General features: G+C 39.8%; 1 protein-coding gene across 5 annotated transcripts in view; it reads left to right on the top strand.

The window, feature by feature from the left end:
* Positions 1 to 5,681: 5,681 nt before the first annotated feature.
* The window catches only part of nav3 (neuron navigator 3), a gene marked incomplete at its 5' end in the record, with an annotated part of 209,255 nt that continues 193,368 nt past the window's right edge, over positions 5,682 to 21,568 (top strand). For all 5 annotated transcript variants that reach the window (XM_079263304.1, XM_079263306.1, XM_079263303.1 and 2 more), the window contains one exon: positions 5,682 to 5,939. In XM_079263304.1, the coding sequence (XP_079119430.1) occupies positions 5,682 to 5,939 (258 nt within the window). The remainder of the gene's footprint in view (positions 5,940 to 21,568) is intronic.

Here is a 21,568-nt window from a genome sequence, read left to right as displayed (position 1 = left end):
TTTCATATAAACGACACACACATACATAATCAGCCCAGGTTGCCAACCTGCCGTCCTTTGCTTGGAACGGATAATAAACATGACAGAATTATTTCCATGGCCCTGACTAATCTGTTGTTCCCACTGAATGAAATGCAGTTTGACCTGTTTTGTTTTCTAACAGCAAGAAATCCACGACACATGGAGAAGAGCATGATAAAGTGGAATCATGTTGAACAGATTGAAAAGTAATCGAATTTTAAACAATTTTAAAATATTTCTTTATAAGAGACAAGGGCATTGTGAATCTAAATAGATTTGAACTTACTAATGGTATTGACTATCCACAACATGAAGAGCTGGATTTAACTTATGTCACCTAGTTTTTACATTAGTTATACTCAGGAGACTGTCCCCATCATGCAAGCAGACAATGGCTTATAATCATATTTAAAGGACATGTAACTTTTAAGAGCAACTGCATGTGATGGTCGTGACAGTTGCACTGTGGAAATGAGGCATTTTAGACCCAGCCATAATTTTTTATAACCCTTTTTTTTTTTTTATAAACAAGCACTTTTCATTCTTGCATTGCTTCCTGTTTTACCTGATAAGATATAAATTTCCCTAAGGAGATACTAAAGTGAACAAGTAAAGAGCTAAGATTCCTTGTGAAGGCCCATTTATGCTCCATTGCATTTATAATTAGGTAAGTTTATTTCGACCGTCGCTGCCAACATACTTTCATGCTCACGTTGGTATGGTTTTAGATACATCCACCAGATGGCAGTGCAGAGTTCAGAGTTCGGATAACAAACATTGTGACAATGGAAGAGATCCCGATGATGCTCACAAAGACTCATAAAAAGTAGAGAGTGGTGGTCTGTGTGGCCATTAAAAACATAGTGGCTTGTCTTCTTTGTTCTTTTCATGGGTCACACGCTAGCAATATATTCAATCACTGTCACTGTGATTTCCAGAAGTGCTATTTACTTTTTTGTGTCGGGACATGCATCTGCAAGGTCTCCAAAAACTGACAGAAGGCAAATGAAGCGCTTTGTCTTTAACGTAGGTGGTAAATGGGCCTTAAGTTGCAAGTACCGTTTCCTCACCCGTACCAGCCTGGGGAAAACTGTTATTTACCATTTTAACTAGTATTTATGATATTTACCGTATTTTCACGACCATAAGGCGCACATAAAAGTCTTAGATTTTCTTCAAAATGTGCGGCGCGCCCTATAGTGCAGTGCGCCCTTTGTGTGCGTGGTGTTGTTGTAATCGGATGTATAGAGAACACCATGAGAACGTTAAAGGGTGGAGCGTGGGCGTTGATCGCATATAAAAGAACAGGTATGTGCGTTATGCAGAACACCTTTTTCTAACAATCCTGAAAATGGCAAAAAGACACGCTTATGAAGCACAGTTTAAACTGAAGGCCATCAACTACGCCAAGCAACGTGGAAATTGAGCAGCTGAGAGAGAATTTAAGATTGATGAATCGATGGTTCGCATGTGGAGGAAGATGGAAAACGAGCTCCGACAGGTAAAGAAGACGCAGCTGAGTTTCCGTGGACATAAGGCAAGGTGGCCCGAGTTGGAGGACAGACGCTTGGGCTAACGTGTCTGCTGGCACTGTTGTTCGCAATTTCGTAAAAGCCTGCATGATTTCAGAGGAGCTGCACGGCACAGAAAGTGACTCTGACAGTGAATAAAGGGAACCTCGCATGTTTGCTGGAGATTTAGCGCAGCTGTTCAATTCAGAAACAGAGGATGAGGACTTTGATGGGTTTGACTGATGACGATTACCGGTAAAAAATGTGAGTACCAAACTCAGTTTTGGTCCCGGTCTATTTTTAAATACGCACACTTGTGTGCTTGTTTTATCCGTGTGTTTTACCATGCCCGCGCCGTTGATTGATTGATGATTAAAAAATTTTAGTACTTTGTAATCAATACTTAAATAAAGCACAACCAAACTCAGTTTTGCTCCCACTCTATTTTTAAAAAGGCATACTTGTATGCTTGTGTGCATTGAGAATGTTAAAGGGGGAAGTGTGGGCGTGGATTGTACCGGTATATAAAACCCACGCCCTATGGTCAGGTGTGCCTTATGTATGTGTTAAATACAGAAAGGGCGCGCATAACTGAGACTGCGCCTTTTAGTACGCTGCGCCTTATGGTCGTGAAAATACGGTAGTATATATTGTTCTGTTTGTCACCCATACTTATATGTTTATGTGTGTTTTGGCCTTTTTTTTTTTTTTTCTTTAAGGACATTTTATTATTAAGTTTATGTTTGTGAAAGTGCAACATCAATCAGATGGCTACTTAAAACCACAGTTTCCACTATAAATATTGACACATTTTCTATTTCCTTCAGGTAATTATTCATACAGATAAAAAAAAAACTGCTGATTGAAAGCTTGGCTCATGTTTTCACTGTCTTTTGTAATGTGACATAATATTTTGTAAATTATTCAGGTTCAAATAGACAACGTAGAGTATACTTGTCCATTGTAGTCTTTATCAACATGATCTGTCTTATTTTAACAATTCTATTATTCTTTATGCAGAGAAGCTTGAAGAAACCTGCTTCAAACATCTATTGAACCTAACTGGTCAAATGGACTGGAGCCTCGTATCGCTGTATGCATTGCTTTGCATTCTAGACATCACAAATGTTGAGACATTTAGCAGACAATACATGCTTTTATCCTTCGTTATCAGCCTTCCCTCGCTTCTTTTTTTCTCTCCACTTTTCAACCATGACAGAAGTGGCCATTGTACTATTTTTAAAGAAGTGGTCAGCTCTGGAGGCTGAACATGAAGGTTCTGGCCACCTAGCTTGGTTTATGTGGACGGAAGCTAAGCTCAGATCTCTTTGGCCAAAGCTGACTTTGGCACATTCCCAGGTATAAAATGAGAAACTTTTTGGACTAAATTACAAAAAATACCTTTTTGCCAGCAGGTACCTGAAATGTCCTGATTTCCCAGACAAAATATTTTGCAGTCTTTTGTTTTGTTCTTTTGAGATTTTGGTATGAGCTTGTTTTCTCTGAACACCTGAGAACCTTATAAGTGTCCCGACAGTTCAAGGTTGTCTCAGGAAGATAGATCCCTGCCAAGCACACTCCCTATTTCTGCAATTGAGCAAGCAGAAGCAGTTGGAGCCAGGGTTGGACTTGTGCCATTGATTCACGTGGTATCCTGTTGTTTTAAGTCTGTCATGATCGCCCCTGGTGGCTGATTGAAAACATGTTGGACTAGCTGGTGCTATTATGGATGGAGGGAAGTAGCATCGAGGCAAAATCCTAAAGCCATATGAAACTGAGTAGAAAAGGAAGCAGCAGTGTGTAAAATAATCAAGCCGTTCTTAACAGGTTTCTACAGGTTTCTAACATTTGATCGTCTGAGTTGTAAAGGTCAGAGTTCAGGCCCACCTACAGAACTAAAAAGGAGACTGTACAAGCCTGATGTGTTTGAGGGAATATTGATTTTTGTGGTAAAGTTAAAACTGTGGGGCAAGGCCTGTGTTTGATTCTCCCTCCTTGATGTGCTCTTTTTACTGGACAACGTTGTGTAAAAATGTTCCGGTGTGCCAAGACTGTGGGGAGTATCCCTCTCAGCTTCAGCACATCTCTTCGCCTCTTTAAACTGAACCAGATGCAGCCCTTCTGAATAAAACTTTTATGTTTTCAGTTGAGAAGCGATCCTGCAAAACGGGTGAGAAAAAGAAAAGGGGTCACATTGGGCCTATGCAATGCATTTCAAGTTAGGAATGGATCATCTGTCCCAAAAACACATGCAGTTCTTCTTTTGAAATCCTCTCATATTTTATCAGTTCTACATTAATACTGCTCTATGATGTTGCATTGTAAACCATTAAAGTAGACTTAGCACTCAGCCTAGAACTCACTAAAAACTTTATTCTAAGGATTTTGCTTTTTGAGGCAACATTTGCATTTTAAACCACTGGATATCCAGTTTGTCAAAAAAGAACTATTTGCCAGGACATTTCACTGTTTTTGTGTGAATGTGAATAAAATTTAACTATTGAAAACCTGAAGTAGTAGCCATTTTCATGAACAGTCTGAACTAAACCTCTCTGTTCTGCTTCACTGTATCAGAGGTGGTCGTCGCTGAGATAAAGTTCACATATTCATTGATAGCCTTTGTAGCTACAGCTGCATCTTTCCAAAGACATTTTCATTCTCATTCTGAAAGTAAGCTTGCAAGTTTTCTTTCACATCTGCTTTGTGCCATATTCATTTATTCATCACAAACACACGTATTGAGATTTATACATCTCAACAAACTTTACAAGTGTTCTTTTTACTGTGACTCCAAAAGTATTTAACTTGGCCAGTAGTTGCACAGATCTACTCTTTTTGTTTTGGGTTTGTAATTTCAAGCAGAAGCCTAAAAGATTGGCCCAAATTTTAAAGAACAAAACAGCTTTAAAAAGTCAAATCTTTTTTTTTTTTTTTTTTGGACAATGAACAGTGGTTTAAAGAATTTACCTTTGTTAAGCTTAAAACGTTTATTCTGCTCTCCACTGCTGATTTTTACTAAACTACCGCCCACTTAAGCTCAATTGAAAACACTTTTCATGTTAAATGTATACTAGAAGCTAAAAAAGAACAAAACCACAGAAAAAAGAAATAAACAGTTACACTTACCTACAAGTTCTGCAATAGGCTGGCAACCAGATTATATTCTATCTCTCACCTAGTGGCTGTGGGGATAGGCTGTGCCCTCTCTATGACCTGGAGTAAGTGAATATACACAATGCATGGATAAATGGATGCCTACAAATTATACAAGCCTGCAAGCAGTTACCTTTTAATAGATCATATAACATAAAGCGTCATGATTAGATTCATATCAGCCATGCATTTATTAAAGTAAACTGTTGGTTCTAATTAAATAGCACGTTACAATAAATTGATCCAAATATCCAGTGAAAATATCTTGGTTTCTTTTTTTTTCTTTTTAGCTTGAGTTATTTTTCCATTTAGGAAGATTAAAAAGAGGCCCCCTCCCATCTTAAACCAGTTTTGTACCAAATTTCTTTCCTACTGGTCCTACGAGAATCCTCTTTCATTTCCACTCTCAAATTTTCTTTTTTGACATGTCATTAGGGCCTTACTCTCACACAGTTTTATGATTTTTTTTTTTTTTTTTACTCATCAAAGACAAATGCAGTTTTTGATACACATAGAAGGAACACATCTTCTTCTTCATAAACACACGCTAAGCCAGGTCCCTGTAATCACGGTTATGCTGGGTGGTTGTGGCTGTACCTTCCAGAGGAGTTCATGCCCCCATGAACGGCTCTGGCTGACTCTGTTATGCACTTCTGACAGAAAGAGAGGGAGAGTGAGAGTGAGGAAAGGGGAGGGAGCTGTGTTGCATGTGGGAGGAGAAGGAGGAGGGAGTGAACGGGAGGAAGGAGAAGCCTTCTCAGTTTCTGTGAGTTCTGCTTGTTGTAGGCCACAGAATGAGCGCAGTTGCTTTCCTCTCAGTCTGAGAGGAAGCTGCTTTTCTTTTTTTTTTTTTCTCATTTCTGTTTGTTTGTTTTCCTTTCCCTTCTTCTGATAGACATCAGTAGAGACACAGCAGATTAGCTTCCCTTTTTTTTTTCCTCCTGCCAACTTTTCTTCCACTGCAGTGTTGTTATTTTTCTTTGCCTGGGAGGTACAATGCCAGTTGTTGGTGTAGCTTCAAAGCTGAGGCAACCCTCTGTGGTGAGCGCCAAGCCGGTGCACACTGCTCTCCCCATCCCCAGCGCTGTCAGAGCGGCCACCTCGCAGAGCTGCATGGCCCGGCAGCAGGAGCTCAGGCCCACTGAGGGTGCCCCAGGTCTCTCCTGCCAGCTGAGAGTTAAGTCTGAGTACCAGCAGGAGAGGACGCCTGAAGGAAAGTCCAGAGCAGAAACAGAAGAAAGCAAGATCTGCAAGGTTAGTGAAGATGAACGCTGTTTCAGCGCTCCTGTACGTGCAGGCAGCACGGTGACACTATAGCTGTCAGGGATGAAAGAGCCAACAGTGTCTCTCTCTTTGAGGCTGTCATGCTCTCTGTTCCCTCTGGGTTTTGAGCAGGTGACTCCAGCAGAGTAACACACAGTGGTGACTCATGTGCTGCGGTGGGATGATGTGGCTGTTTGTCTTTTTTTAAATCATCGACTAGGATGAGAAACCAGATGAGTAATGAATCATTTGTTATGTCTTACCTCATCCTTGTGCTCAAATGGTCTGAAGACAAATGTTGTTAGTTCTGGTGCCTTCAGCTGCGTTCATGGATGCATTCAGTCCATGCCTGCTCTTCGTTGGCAAGAGGAGTAATTAAAGATTAGGGGAACTTGTTTAAAAAAATCTACTTTTTTGCTTTTTACTACCGTCTCCTCGTGTTGTTTTTTCCTTTTGAAAAACTTTGCCTCATTTTCTTAAACTGCAGCCTTAGTCTATGCTGAGGAGGAAGCAGTTTTCAAACCTCCCCGCCAATAGTTTCAGCAGAGCCACGACCCATCCCACCTCCAGAGCTGTCAGAGCACAAACTGAAACTTTCCTGTTTGGTCAGCTATTCCCTCCTCCTCTTCCTCCTCCTTCTCCTCCTCCCTTCAAACACCCGTTGGTTGTCTATACTTCCCAAGACTTACTGACCAAAAACAAAAAATTGTTTTTTAAGCTTGATTAATTTTTTTGGCTCTCAGACTCCCTGATAGGGAGCAAAGCTGCCGATTTTCCTCGTGATCCAGAGGAAACACGGGCAAGAAACATCAAAGTGCTTTCCTGCCTTTAAATTCTTCTAGTGTGTCTGTGACTGAGTCCAACTTGCCTGCAGGGTGACTGCAAAGTGGGAGAGGGGTGACAGAGGAGAGGGGGGGGTCATCATTAACCTGTTGCTGAACATCTTAGGCTTTACTCTAAGCTTATTCTTTTTTATGTATCTATTTCTCATCATACTTTGGAAGCTCCTCTAGGTTTCTCACCTTTGTCCTCCAAATTGTATGACTTTTGAATTGTTTCCTATCTAATTATTCAGGCATGCTGTGGTCTGACCTCTGCCCTTCACAGCTTTCTTAGTTCACAGAACTTGAGCCTGCTATTGACAGAGCATCAACTAAATTGCCTCAAGGGTGCAATCGGTACACCATTCTATAGTCTCTGTCTTAGGGAGGCTCATAGGCAAGACAAAATCTCTTGCTTGCCTCAGCCTGTCAGTGTTGGTAAGGAATGGATGGTATGGAGGGAGTAATTAGTCTGTCTAATTGTGTTGTGTACTTCCTCAGAGGCTTTACTAACATGCTTTCAGAGTAAAAAGTGGACTGAAAGTTAAGTAAATGCTGTCATTACTCCTCCAGATTCCCCAACTCTCTTTGTTCTGTTTGGAGTCCCATTATGGAGTAGAATAAAGTGTGGGACTGTGTGTGTCTGCAGAACATGAGTTCATGCTTGTTTGTGCACATGCAACCCCCACCTGTGTGTATAAAATAGTGCCAGCATGTGTTGGCTTGTTTGCCAGAGGTTAAACAAATCCAAACTTGGTTGGTGTTTCCCAAAGCTGAAGCTATTTACTTTTTATTTTAGCATTTCAGGTGGTCAAAATATTGGAATAAAATGGACTGACCTTTTAATAAAAAGTGTTAGTATGAACAGGAAAATCAATTTTACAGGCTTACAAAAACACAACTGTGAAAAAATGTGACTGAATGTCAGAGTTACACTACTCACAAAAAGTTAGGGATATTTGGCTTTCAGGTGAAATTTATGGAAAATGCAATATGTTCATGCTACAGTGATATAGTATCATAAAAGTAAGACATTTAAGTAGAAGGATGCACAACTGATTTCCTCATCTCAAAAAATTCATTCAACACAAAAGGTAACAACAATGGTAGTTACACCACAACAAAACATTTGAACGTCTCAATATCTCGTCATGTGCCCTTGAGCATCAATTACAGCTTGACAACGACGTCTCATGCTGTTCACAAGGCAACTTATTGCCTGCTGAGGCATGGCATCCCACTCTTCTTGAAGGGCAGCCCTCAGGTCATTGAGGTTCTGGGGTGCAGGGTTTCGAGCCTCTACACGACGGCTCAGCTGATCCCACAGGTTTTCAATGGGATTCAGGTCTGGAGAGAGTGCAGGCCATTCCATTTGAGGTACACCAGTCTCCAACAGCCGTTCCCTGATGATGCGGCCTCGATGAGCAGGAGCATTGTCGTCCATGAAGATGAAATTAGGCCTGTGCTGTTCATGTAGGGGCACAATCACTGGATTAATGTTATTCAGGTAGTATGGGCTTGTCACTGTACCATTCACAAAGTGTAGGGCAGTTCTGTACCAAGTGGACACCCCTGCCCACACTGTAACACCGCCACCACCAAAAGCTGGCCTGGTGACAACAGTGGCTGATGCATAGCGCTCTCCCTGACGTCTCCAACATCGTTGCCGGCCATCATTTCTGCTCAGTGTGAATCGACTTTCATCAGAGAACAGCACTGAGGCCCACTGGTTCCTCGTCCAGCGTAAATGCTCCCTGGCCCATGCAAGACGATGATGCCTGTGCCTGGTGGTGTGGTCAGGTACCCGTGCAGGTCGTCTAGCACGCAGACCACGCTGATGTAAACGGTTTCGAATGGTCTGACGTGACACTTGGGTGCCTCTCACCTCTCTTAAACGTGCCTGGAGTTGAGTGGCATTCATCCTCCGGTTTCTCAGGGCAGTGTTCACAATGTAGCGGTCATCAGCACGGGATGTGGCCAAAGGACGTCCACTTCTAGGCCTTTCTGTGACTCTTCCAGTCTCTCCATATCTCTGTTGCAACCTGCTGATGACACTCTGTGACACTCCAAGCTCAGCGGCCACTTCTGTCTGAGAACGTCCTGTTTGAAGCATCACAATGGCAAGGGACTGTTGTTCCATTGTTAGGTGTCGTCTTGGTCTCATGATGTCAAAATGTGAACAGCATGATGAGGACAACTGTTTAAACACCACCTCTAATTGAACCAGGACATTTATTTATCAATTCAAGGATCACACACCTGCCGAGATTTTTGCCGTTAAGCTCCTTGTTAGAGAACAGCAACTTGTGCAAAATTTATTGAAACATTTAACAGTTGGACATGTGCATTTAAAAGCTTAGAGAAGATCACATTAAGTTTACCTGTACAGGTTTGAATGCATTTTAGGCTTGTTGTGAAATTTCACCCAAAAGCTGAATATCCCTAACTTTTTGTGAATAGTGTACCTTTGCACAGAAAAAGGGACTGATCCTGTGAGAAAAGGTGTTTGTTGTGGAAATTCATAGAGGAAGTCTAATGAAGTCTTACAACAATCTGCTTTGCTGCCTGAAGCTGAAGACCCTTTGTTCTAATTGTGTTGAACATATACTGTACATTTACCAGATGTAACCCTGGTCCCTTTTTACTAAAAGACTGCCTGTAAAAGGCAGTTGAAGGTTGCTACCAGGGTGTGAATCGGTGTGTAAAGGGCACTACTAAATTCCACACAAGACTAAGTTTGGATAATGGTCAAAATCAGTTTGAGCTGGTCTAATTTCAATAATTCAGAACCTCTTTATTGCTCTAACATATGATCTCTCACGGATCGCGCAATGATGTGCAACTAATTCGAGAGAAATAACCACAATCAGCGCCTGCCAATTTGGAGAAAATTCATAAGGCAGCCTGGTGGAAGTCATGAATTTCTGAGCAAACTGTAAATTCCCTAGTAAGATTAGACATGACTCTCAGCACATTGTTTTGCCCAAATCATGCCAATTCAGGTCCAATCTAACAAATCTTACACGGTTCATCATGCACAGTAGTTTTGCTGTCAAGTGTCAACAAACCTGAACTCATTAACAACTGAAAAACTTTTGCAGCTTATCATTTTGCTTTCTGTTGTACTTTGGTTGCCTTAGCTCTGAGGCTAACCTGCAGAGTCAGAGCTAATGTTGCTGCACGTTTATAAATAGCCTTGTCTCTTGTTAACTATTTTGAGAGACCCCTGCACTCATCTGAGACCTTATCTTAATGTCTGTGATTCTGAACTGTAAAAGACTCTTATTTGTCCTCCTTGATTGAGAGGAGAATAAGGCGAGACTTTAGCTCTGCCAGTTGTTCCCTATGCTTACACTCCACATTGATCACTGCCAGTGGCAGCATCTGATGACAGGCTGCAGCAAGGTGCTTCCTATGTGAGCTGATGAAGTGTGACTACCACCGATAGGGATGCAGTTATCTGTTTCATCAAGAGCTTTGGCTGTTTAAACAGCCCAGGATGATTATATGATTTTAAAGAAGTGAACTTCGCATTGTGTTTTTTCATTGCAGGTAGATAAAAAGATAATGCTGTTTTGGTTTTCATGCACGCATTCATGAAGATTAATCTAAAGCTGCATATGCAATGCTTTTAAACCTCCAAATAAATGTTCCCCAACTCAGTCATTTGAATTTAGTTACACTTCTTTAATAGCACATCCATCATGCACCGGCTGTAAACTGATTTGTCAGGAAAACTTTCCCTCTGTCACTTTGATATGCATCCTCTAAGATCAGAAAAAAAACTCCTCTTTATCTGAGAAACATACTTGATTGTAAACACAAGCCACAACCATTGCTGACTGTTATTTTTGCAGGTCTCTGATGTTACTGAGTTGTTATCCTGAATGTCGCATGTGTTTACCGGAAGTCCTGCAGATAAAAATCAGCATCTCCTGTTTTCTATTTTCTTGTTTGGTGCATCTGCTTTGTCTTGAAATACCTTTAGGAAACAATATGAGTGAGTTCAAGAAGGGAAAGTTAGATGAAGTACCTAGTTCGGCCTTGTGCTGTTTGCTCTTCTCACATGATTATTTCATTTTTGTTCTCATTCTTCTCGAGTAATTTTCTGTAGCTGCATAGGAATTCACATATTTGTCTGTGTATTGGTAATCTTAACGGTCATCAGTGTCGGTGGTCAGACCTCTGGCTTCCACACCGTTCTCACTTTTTGCTGTTGGAGTGACTGTGACACTGCTGAGGCATCAGAGAGAGCGAGGCAGCAAGCAGGGACCAACTCGTGACAACAGGGAAAGATTAGTTGAGATTGGTTTGAGAGGCTGTGCAAGCATGCTCTTGTCATGGGTGGTCTGACCTGTCGTGTGCCGATTCCCATATCTGGAAGAGAAGTTGTCGTTGTGAGGGAGGTGTGAATACTAACTAGCAGGATGAGCAGTGTTGCTATATTTGCACCTCTTCCAGCCACAAAGACCAGAGTAACTTTTCTAAGCAAACTGATGTGACTAAACGTCTTTGTTGGCTTTGGCTGATGCTAGATATAACAAAGAAGTTTTTTTTTTTTTTTTAATATTCCCTTATCACACAGATACATTGCAGAAGGACTAATGGCCTTTTGGAAGTTTTGTTTGGCATTATAAGATGCATAAAAACTGTTTTGGTTAAATCTGCTGACATGCATGACAAAAGGATGCTGAAATATGTGTTACATTATTTTTCTTTGTCACAGTCATGACACTCCTACTGCTGCTCTACAGTCATTTTTTTCTCTTTTTGCTGCAGCTGTAGCAGCATTGCTTCATCATTGCAGCTGAAGGTCAACAAATCTGGGGTCTGTTCAGCCAATCAGAAATAATGTGTTAACAGGGGAAAGCGCTCCAGCTCACTTCGCCTGATCCAAGCTGGAAACATGGCAGTGATTTTTGGTCAAACACACGATTCTGAACCATGAGAATTCTAAATTAAACCAAGAAATGTAAAAAATTCAGATTATCCTAACATATGTTTCAGCGACCACTGATGTGAATCCCTAACATTTTTTTGCATTAGTTCATTCCTGCATCGTTTCCCCCACACCACTGACATTTCTTGACCACTGGGTGAAAGTTGGGAAAATATCTGACAATATTATGCTTTCCAATGCTCTCTTTCCCTTTCTCTTTCTGTGTTTTTTTGTCTGACACAGTATTTCATTGCTTTCCGTGCCACTGGGAGTCTACTGTCGGCGGTGGTGTTTAAATCTTGGAGTGAGAACACACAGAGCGGCTGGTGTTTACAGTACAGCCACACCGGTTAAAAATACTCTCCTCTGGAAGTGTAGTCACAGTGTTCTCTCCAAAACACCAGGAAAAGTTCCACTTATGCTAAACAAGTTCAAGTTCATGATTGTAGTTGGAAGAATTTCACAAAAAGAAAATTCTATTCATCAATTCATTCATTATTAATTCATTGTTTTTAGTGCTGATGGTGCAAAGCAGCATATTCCGGTGGGAATGTATTTGGATGGTACTCACAACCTAAGTGACAAAGCTGATTTGTCACTTATAGTTAATGTTGTGTGGGTATTTTGGACTCTAAAACACCCATATTTCTGCTATGTAATACAATGTTCTTACATAATTCTGCAATGTAGCTTTGCAAGTAGGGTTTTAGGGCTGATGAGTTAGGGTGCATCCACATCAGGATAGTCCTAGACTCGGTCTGATCGGGGGCTCAGTTGTAAGGGGGTGTATCCATGCGGACCGAGATTGCATTCAGGTTTCACTTTGTTTAAACAAGCCAAATCATTAGAATAATATATCTCCATTTTCACCAAAGGTAGTAGTTAGCAAAAGAGAAGACAAGACTCATGTGAAGAAGAAAACTGTTTCCTCCACTTGCAAGCTAAACAGGGAGGCGAAACTATCGCGGTTTTGGGTTTTAAATTTTGTCTTATGCAAGTATACTGCAGCAATACACTGCAACAATGGACGTAGTATGAACAACAGCCGACTACAGGACCCTTAACGCCTTTGCTATGTCTTTACCCACAATGCAATGCCATGCCAAATGCAGGAGGTGACTTTTCTTTGACCCAAATCAGAATTCGTTTGGTTCCCCAAACGAAGCAGACTTTCCATAATATGGACTTCGAATCAAAAAGGCTGATGTGAATCTGGCCTTGGAGCTAATAGAGATTTAGCTCCTTGAGACTTAATTCAACTAACAATTTAAATCCATATCACCTGTGATCAATGGTCAGAAAGCCTCTCACTGCTCTATTTCTTTCTGGTTTTTTTTGTTTTTTTTTGTCTTGTCCAGCATTTAAGCAGGCAGAATAATTATCTGGATTCTTTATTCTGCTGAGCAAATTTACTTTTCCAAGGGAAGCATTATAGACATAATACTCCCCTTGATATTCTGGATTCTTATTTTACATAATTGCTTGTCTTACAAAGTTTGTATTGCTGGGCCGGAGAGGATAGAAGAGGGACGGAAAGAGAATCAAGAAGAAGAGAAAACAGAAAAACACCCCATACAGAAATAAAGGGAGAAAAGGAAAGAGAACTGTTCTATTATTGCAACATTACATTTTGAGATTGTTCAAAAAAGTTATCTTGAAGACAGACTGCACACAGCAGTTTTGTTCTCACTGATATTACCTCTTCTCATGGAAATGCTGTTATGGCTCAAGCATATTCACACAAACACGCACACACACATACACACTTGCACTCCCCACTGCCTTTGAACCTTTACTGGTTCAGAGAAAGGTTTGCTAAATGATCCAAAAAGAGGAGCAGTTCACTTGTAGTTTAATGTCATAAAAAAGAAGAAAATGAACACAGACGCAAGCTTTCAGGATGCTTTTACCCTCCATCTTCTGTGTTATTTACAGTATCTGACTTTTTTATTAGTATTACTAATTAAGTAACTAAGTACTTATTACTGAACTTTTCTGCTGTTAGATAACATAAATAAAATCTGTCTCCCTAATGCATAATAAACAAAAAGCACTGCGGAACCTTTACTCCGTACTGAAATCATTTATTTTCTCTGTCATGTTGTCAAATATGGAAGATGACAAATTTATTGTAAGAATTATTACTATGAAAACTTACTGTTTAATATATATCAACCTGCTGAATGATACAAATGCACATGTACACTCACACATCACAACAGAATTAACAAGTTAGATCAGTCTTTCCCTTTGATTTTTGAAGCTCTAAAGATATCCTGCTTTAAGTTCCTACCGTTTTCCTTCTTTCTGCCAAGCTGAACAAACATGTCGCTTGTTTTTTATGGTAGCCTCACAAATCTTGCATGGCAATGAATAGCATCGATGTGTTTTGTCAACGATTCTGCAAAGCTTTTTCTCTAGAACTATAACTCAGTATCATGCTTTGTTTCAACACAATTAAAACCCACAAGTAGAAGATGCTCCATTATTAAGACATGTACAAAATCACTCAAACAGACACTCGCACAAGGAATCTTCTGAGTGTGTGATAGCTCCACCTCTGATTCCGACCGTTTGTTTCTATTCAGTTGTCTGTCAGCAGTCCTTCTGTCTGCTCTCTTTTCTTCAGCACACTCCTCTTTATGTTCTTTGTTGCACTTCACTCCTTCCTTTTCACATCTTTCCAGTAATTCTGTTTTCCACTCCGTCTCCTGTCACTGTCGTCCTGCTCTTTTCCAATCCCTTCATTCCTCTATGAATGATTTTTTTCTCTTCTGACTGGAACGTTTCTCTTATTCCATCCACTCTAACTCCCTTACTGGTATTTTCCTTTGACCTTTACCCCCCCTGCCCCTGCCCACCCCCACACAACTCACTTTCTCACTCACTTTATTTTTTTTCACTCTATCTTTTCCTCTGTGATATTTTTAATGAGAAAAGCAGCAGGGGAGACTTAACACACACCTGGCACTTTTCTGTCCCTCCAGCTGTCAGAGATAACCTTTTCTCTTTTGAATGAATAGGTCACTTTCCGTCTCCTCTCCCATTCTCTTCAGTCCCCTTTTCTTTTTCTTTTTTTTTTTTTTTATCTTTTCCTGTATCACTGCAGCATGTCCTACCATGACTCAGACAGCTGGAGGGAAACATCTGGGTAAGCAGCCACGTCAAAAATACCCAGCCATGTATGGATAGGGAGCAAACATGTTAATGCATCCCATAACACATGCTTAAGAAGTCCCAGTGCTGTGTCTGTGTTGTCTTTTGGCATGCACAAAAAATGATTACTGATGTTATGAGTCAAGCGAGTAGCCTCTGTGGTACTGACTCATGCCTTCTTATACAGCAGCAGCAGCGGTAGATCAAGTGGTAACAGATTTACAAGGATTCCTGGCACCTCAGAGGCACCTAGAGGCAGATGGGAGCTGCGGAAACAGCTATGATTGTACATTTACTCAAGTTAAAAATGCATTTTCATAGTATGTTCAGAAGCTGAGGGATTTTCTGATGCCAACCTGTCAGAACTTTTACCTAAAGACATAAAAATTGTAAAATTACCACATTTTCCTTACAGTGTTCCCTACACAAAGACGGCTAACATTTTGATTCAACATCACATTCTATATCAACACTTTCATGTCTTCATGCCTGTTCCTGCATGATGACTTCCACTTTCCATGTCTTGTGGGTTTTTACTTGATCTACAATGCTGATATGGAGGGAGAAGGTCATGAGGGGAGACTAATTCACAGACCTTAGGGACAGTGAGGACTCAGAAACTCTTGTTACAGTGTTTTTATCAGTCATTGTACTTTCCTTTATTCCCTCTTTTGATTCTTGACTTTTTCCTTTACTTGGTTTATGCATTAATGCATGTTTGTTGCTGTTTTTATTCCCAACATCCCAAGGCCTTGTCATAAAAATATTGAACTTCCAATTGTTCCCAAATGTGTTTCTCAAAGTGTCAACTAATAGGTATAATTATAGAAATTGCCTCTTAATACTGTATGTATTACTCTTTACTCTGGAAACTTCAAAGTATAATTGTATTAATGCCTCAAAACTATATAGTTGCCAAATTCTCCAGAAAATAAACACATTTGAAAACTGCTACGTAAAAATACCTGGAAATCCCTGGTAGGCTTCAGTGGTGATGGATTTCAGGAGAAAATCTCCCTCACAACATCCGTCCCAGCTAATAACAGTTCCCAGTAGGTAGGTATGTTATTATCCACCATACAGAAAAGATTTCACAAGAACCAAAAGGAGCAAGTCATTTACATTCCTCCACAACAGAGGAACAAGATTAGAGATGGAACTAAGATCCACTGTATTTGTTTAAAGATGCAAAGGCAGTGTTTATTAGTAGATTAAACCATTCTTCACTGTGCAGATACCCATTCAGTACACAGTCACCATGATGAATAAAACTGCAGTTGGATTTGTACCTGGCCATTTAACTGGACCTGTCCTTGTCCAAGTATACAAGAATGGGAAGGAAACCAAATAATTGATCAAATAACTCCTTCAACAATTTTATTTTAGGCTTCTTACAGTTTATTTTACTACAGATTCTTATTATGTCAAGTAGTAAACTGGACATATTTCAGTTCTTCCAATATTGTACTTTTTTTTTTTTTTTTGCAAGGCGATGGACATAATCTTTTTTGGTGATTCTTTTTGTAAGTGGCTCTTTTTCTAGATGAAATCCCAGGAACTCTGGAGCTGATGGACACTTCAGTGTTCCTACATAAAGTCTGCTGAGTGATCTACTCAACATGTATTAAACTTGCTGACAACAAACTAAAGTCAGAGCAAAACCTAAACACACAACAGAAAGCAGCTGCAAAAGCACTTGACAGACATCACAAAGGCCCATTTCTTTTATGTCAATTGTTTCCAGACTTCAGGCTGTTTTTATTTGTCCATTAAGATCCACCTGGACAAAGAGTCCTACATTATGAAAAGTTGCATTAGCAAGTTTTTTTTTTCCCTAACAATGAAAATAGCCTTAATTTAAAGCCCAGATTCTGTGGTTCATGCAAATGTTTATAAAATAACTTACATGCGACTATTATACCAAAAGAGTGAAATCATGTGCTTTTGATCACAATTAAGTAAATACCTTTTCATCTCTGGTGCTTGAAAAAATGTAAATACCTTTACATAATTTCTTTGAGGCAAAACATGTTCATTACTCTGATCTGACTTCTTGAGAATCATAATAAAGTGATTCTAAGTATTTTAAAAGTTTAATAATCATCATTAGTGATATTTTAGCAAATTGCATCTTGATCTCCAATCTGTAAATGTTTAGGGATTATGGGATAAATTCAGATTATATCAAATTCCAAAGCTAAGCCATGTGAGGAGAAATAGATGCTCATATCCCAGTTCTGCATGTACATTTGGACAGTGTGAATGTTTCAAGCAGTTTAAAGAGTCTTGCTGGAGTAGAGAGCCACATTTAGCTGCTGACTGTTCAGAGTGCAAAGTGGTGTGATTGTTAGCACCACTGCCTCACAGGAAGAAGGTTACTGGTTTGTGCCTAGGCTGGGGAGGGGTTTGAACAGGGATATTTCTAGAGGTTGCATACTCTCTCTTTGAAAGTGTGTGCTTCCTCCCACAGTCCAACATAAAGACATGTATGTTAGGTGAAAAGGTAACTGAATTATAGTAGTTGTCGGCTTTTCCATCTCTTTGTGAGTGTCCTGCTCTGTGTTGATAGACTGGTGACCTGTCCAGGATGCATCCTGCCGTTCACCTGCTAATTGCTGGGATAGGCTCCAGCTTGTCCGTAACCTTAAATTGAACAGGGCGGTATAGAAAATGAACGAATGCATCTCCACAGCTTTTGATAAATAAATAGAAACACAAATCAGCCCTCCAACACAGATGGTGGGATTAAAAGCTCTTTCTGGAGGGTTACTGGGTGGTGGTTTGTTGCAGTACCCTCCCTTGGCACAAGATTTTACAGGGCGCTTAACAGGGCAAGCACACATGTTTTTTTGGAGCGGTTAGCCCTCACATTTAGACTCATCATTACCCACAACCATCATCTATGTTCTCATTATTTTTCCACCTTTTTTCTTTTCCAATCCACACACTTTGGTTTTTCTTATTTTTCTGCTTTTGTGTCAGTAGAGGCCTTATGTAAGAGCCAATAAAATGCCAAGTGGAAATCATTAGTTTCTCATATTTTTCTATGTTTACTCTTAGCAGCAATCTCCTTTAACGGATTTCTCATGAGCATTTTTCACCTTTTATTCAAATTGCCTATAGCACTGTGTGTGCTTGTATAATACGGGGGGCCTCAGTTGGATCATCAAACCACTAGCTCTATACTTAAACACCATCTAGTACCATGCGATCATTTTGTGACATAATTTAATGTTTGATTTTAAAACACAGAGGCATTTATTATTTTAAACTCAACATACAGCAGGCTTGTTTGGCTTTTTAGAATTGGAGTTTATAGTTGCAGGAAAATAATGCTGAGTTCGGCAGCCTTAGGGATCAAAACACACTTGTGAGGTCACAGGCTGAGTTAGTGGTACATACGCCATCTAACCCTCTGGCCAGTTTGGAGAGCACTCTGGCAGCATCCAATGTATCCCTGGCCTTTTGGTAGCAGTAAATGGAGTGTAAAACTGAAGGTTTCAAAGTTGCAACTGGAGCCATGTGGGTACGTGTCAGTGTCTACAGTACGCGTCTGTGAAATTAAATGAAGTCTTTTATATTAAGAAGAATTATAAAGAAGTGATTTTTTTCCAGTTGTGAGGCCTCACAGCAGGAAATATTTGGATTTAATGTTGCGCTTTTGGTCTTTATAGACAATCTGTGTTTATGTGTGTTACTTCGGTCATAAGATAAACTTTTCCAGGTGAATGTTTTGGAGACGTTGTTTAATAGATATGATTTTATTATTCAGCATAGTTAAAATCTATTTAACCTGTTTTAAGTCAAGTTCCTATTTCCCCCTTGTCCATTTCTTTTGCCTTGTTCATGCATTTTGTAGCAGCGAAGTCTCCTCCTTTAGGAATCAAGTGAGCCCTGATCACAATCATTCAGAATATATTGGATATATTTCTACCTCTAAGACCATGATTTCCCACTGTCATTTTAGTTTTCATGAAAGTGTTGGAAGTTTATCTTCTCCAATTTCAATATTTTCTTCTGTCTCCGTAGATTATAGTTCTACTTGAGGCATTTTGATGATTTAACTCTTCTTTAACAGAGTTTCATATTTTCTACAACCTTGGAGTGAGTATTTTGACATATTTGATGAGGAGATTAGTTACTACTCATTGCATCAGTTGAGCCTAAATAACTTTTTGCTGGCTCAAAGATAATTACTAATGCAATAATTATCCAATAGGAGGTTAAGTTAAATACAGGAGGCTACTTATTTATTTGGTCAGCAATGGTACATCCACAATACTGATTCCTAAATAAAATATACTTACAATCATGAACGCATTAAAAACACAAGGAATGGCGGGCAACTCATCATTTAGTTGTCTGCCATTTAGAACAAAGACTAAACAAAAATAAACAAACAAACTTGCAGTTTTCTGCTGCCAAGTCATTAGATGTGATGCAGTAACAGTGGTATATCATGTTCACTGGTGGGAAACTAAACTTTTGAACAGAAAATAGTTTGTAAATGCAGCAAATAGATTTGTTTGGTTGAAGGGTCTGCTGGTAAAAACATTGCTGCACAACTCTAAACTAAACAGAAGACAACATTCTCATGAAAAAGACTAAACGTAGTTGACAAGGTATGAAAACAGCTATGGTTAGCTTGTCAGCTAAGATGGTTGTTTTAGAGAATCAAAGGCTGAGATGTTGTTTACCTCCAAGCGATGCGCCTCAGCAGTTTAAAGACTCAGAAGACAAAACCCAGCACACCATTGTCTGCTATGATACAGAAAGATGCTGGGATACTCCATCGCTGCATGTATTGACAGAAAACAGTTTCACAGATTATGGAAATATATGACAACCAACAATGAGTTGTTAGTGTTACTCTGGGTTGGGATTGATGTGTTATTGCTTTAATTAAATGGAGAAAAATGGCTATCGCCCACACCAATGAGATTATGTGCTTGGTTGTTTTTTGTTTTTTGTTTGTTTGTTTTCGTTACTATGATTACTGATGCAGTCAGTTGGAGTTCTGTTTTCCACAAGCTGTTCCTGAGTCCATTCTCTCTTCGCTCTCTTACAACAAACCAGTTCAGACCTCACTACAAACACACAGCTTAACTCAAACCATGTTATGAATGTATTTGAAATCGTTTTAAGCACCATTTCCTGGTATTTATGTTCTTAAAGAAACTTTTATCATCAGCACTTCTTGCAAATACATGTGCCAAAATTGGATCATTAAATTTGTTTGAATCAGTTTTGCCCATAAAGTGAACACTGTGCCCTGAACAGCAACATGGGAAGCAGAAGTCTAATTCTACCTTCTGTTTCATGTTCTCTTTACCTTCTTCGCTGGCCTCCCCACATAGTCAACAAAACTCTGCTGTTTGGATCTGAGTGTTTTCTCACAGGATAAGTCTCCTGACACACATTGGAGTTAAGTTTTATTTACTGGCTAATGTTGTTACTTCCACTTGGACACTCCTACCTTTAACAGTCCTGGGTTTTCTTGTTGATGCATCCTCTGAGGCTTTTATAGAAATTTCCTCATTTCCTCTGTTTGATTGTGATGACTTAAACAAGCAGTGGTTGTTTTAGGTTTCATTTAGGAAAAGGACAGAAATAATACTAAAGCAAGCTTACATCCACTGGGAGTGTCCTTATCTATAGTTGTTGCCCTTCCTAAGCAGGGAGTCTCATTTAGCATATTCCTGCTGATGAATAGCACTTGTTACAATATTTCAGCATGGTCTTATTGTGCAATGGCCCTCCTCACATGGTCGAGAGGGAATCTTTGTCTGTGTCAACTTTGGAGGTCATTGCATCAACAAAGGATTAATGGGATGAATGCTAGGATAATGTAGCCTAAGGATACATTTCCCACAGTTTACAAAGTTTCAACAAATGACCAAACATTTTCCTTTAAAATCTCGTAATGATGAAAAACCTACAGTCTCATTTCTGCCTTTATCCTTGAAGAGACTTTGTGCTAGAGTTGTAATGAGAGGACAAGAGGTTCCTTGTACCCACTTCCAGGGCTCACATGCTGACCATACATTTGCCAATAACTTGTCCGGCCAAAGTAAGCAGCCCCTTTGGAGATGAAAGACAAGCACCTTTTGTATTGCTGCTTTTCAGTGCTGATGCCTGCAGAACTTATCCAGGAGCCTTTTTATTAAAATCACAATTAAGCCAGGTGATTTCAGGGCTTTCTCCAGTGTAGGAGAAACAGCACTTTTTTGTGTGTTTTGACAACAAAACCTGCCCATTGGCCGTCTTTCAAGAGAGAAAATGCACCTAGGAGGAGCCAAGTTTAAACTGCAGCCTTTTCTTTGCAAGACCTGTGGATATTATACCACAATGAATCATAATGGCTGAAAGATCTTCTGATTTTTTCATCTCAAGGCTTCATTTGCTATTGAAGTGGAAAAGTGCTATTGTAACATACATAAATGTGCAGTTTACTTAAAGAATACCAACTCTTTCGAGCCACTCATTAGAGAGAGATTCAAAGAGATAACACTGATTGCCATTTGAGTAAATAAGGAAGTGATTCAGGTTGAGAGACTAATACAATGTACACCTCAAAGCTGAGTTGCCCACAACACTGTATTGTGTCAGGAAAGGGGAAGTTATTACATTCTAGAGGAACCAGGAAGTCCACACATTGAAATCAATCGGCCCAACCTCTCAAAGGATGGAGAACAATAGATAGA

The sequence above is a fragment of the Telmatherina bonti genome (assembly GCF_933228915.1).
Source record: "Telmatherina bonti genome assembly, chromosome: 23".
Lineage (NCBI taxonomy): Eukaryota > Metazoa > Chordata > Actinopteri > Atheriniformes > Telmatherinidae > Telmatherina > Telmatherina bonti.
Note: the sequence above shows the minus strand (reverse complement) of the source record. Positions and strands in the feature narration are given on the sequence as shown.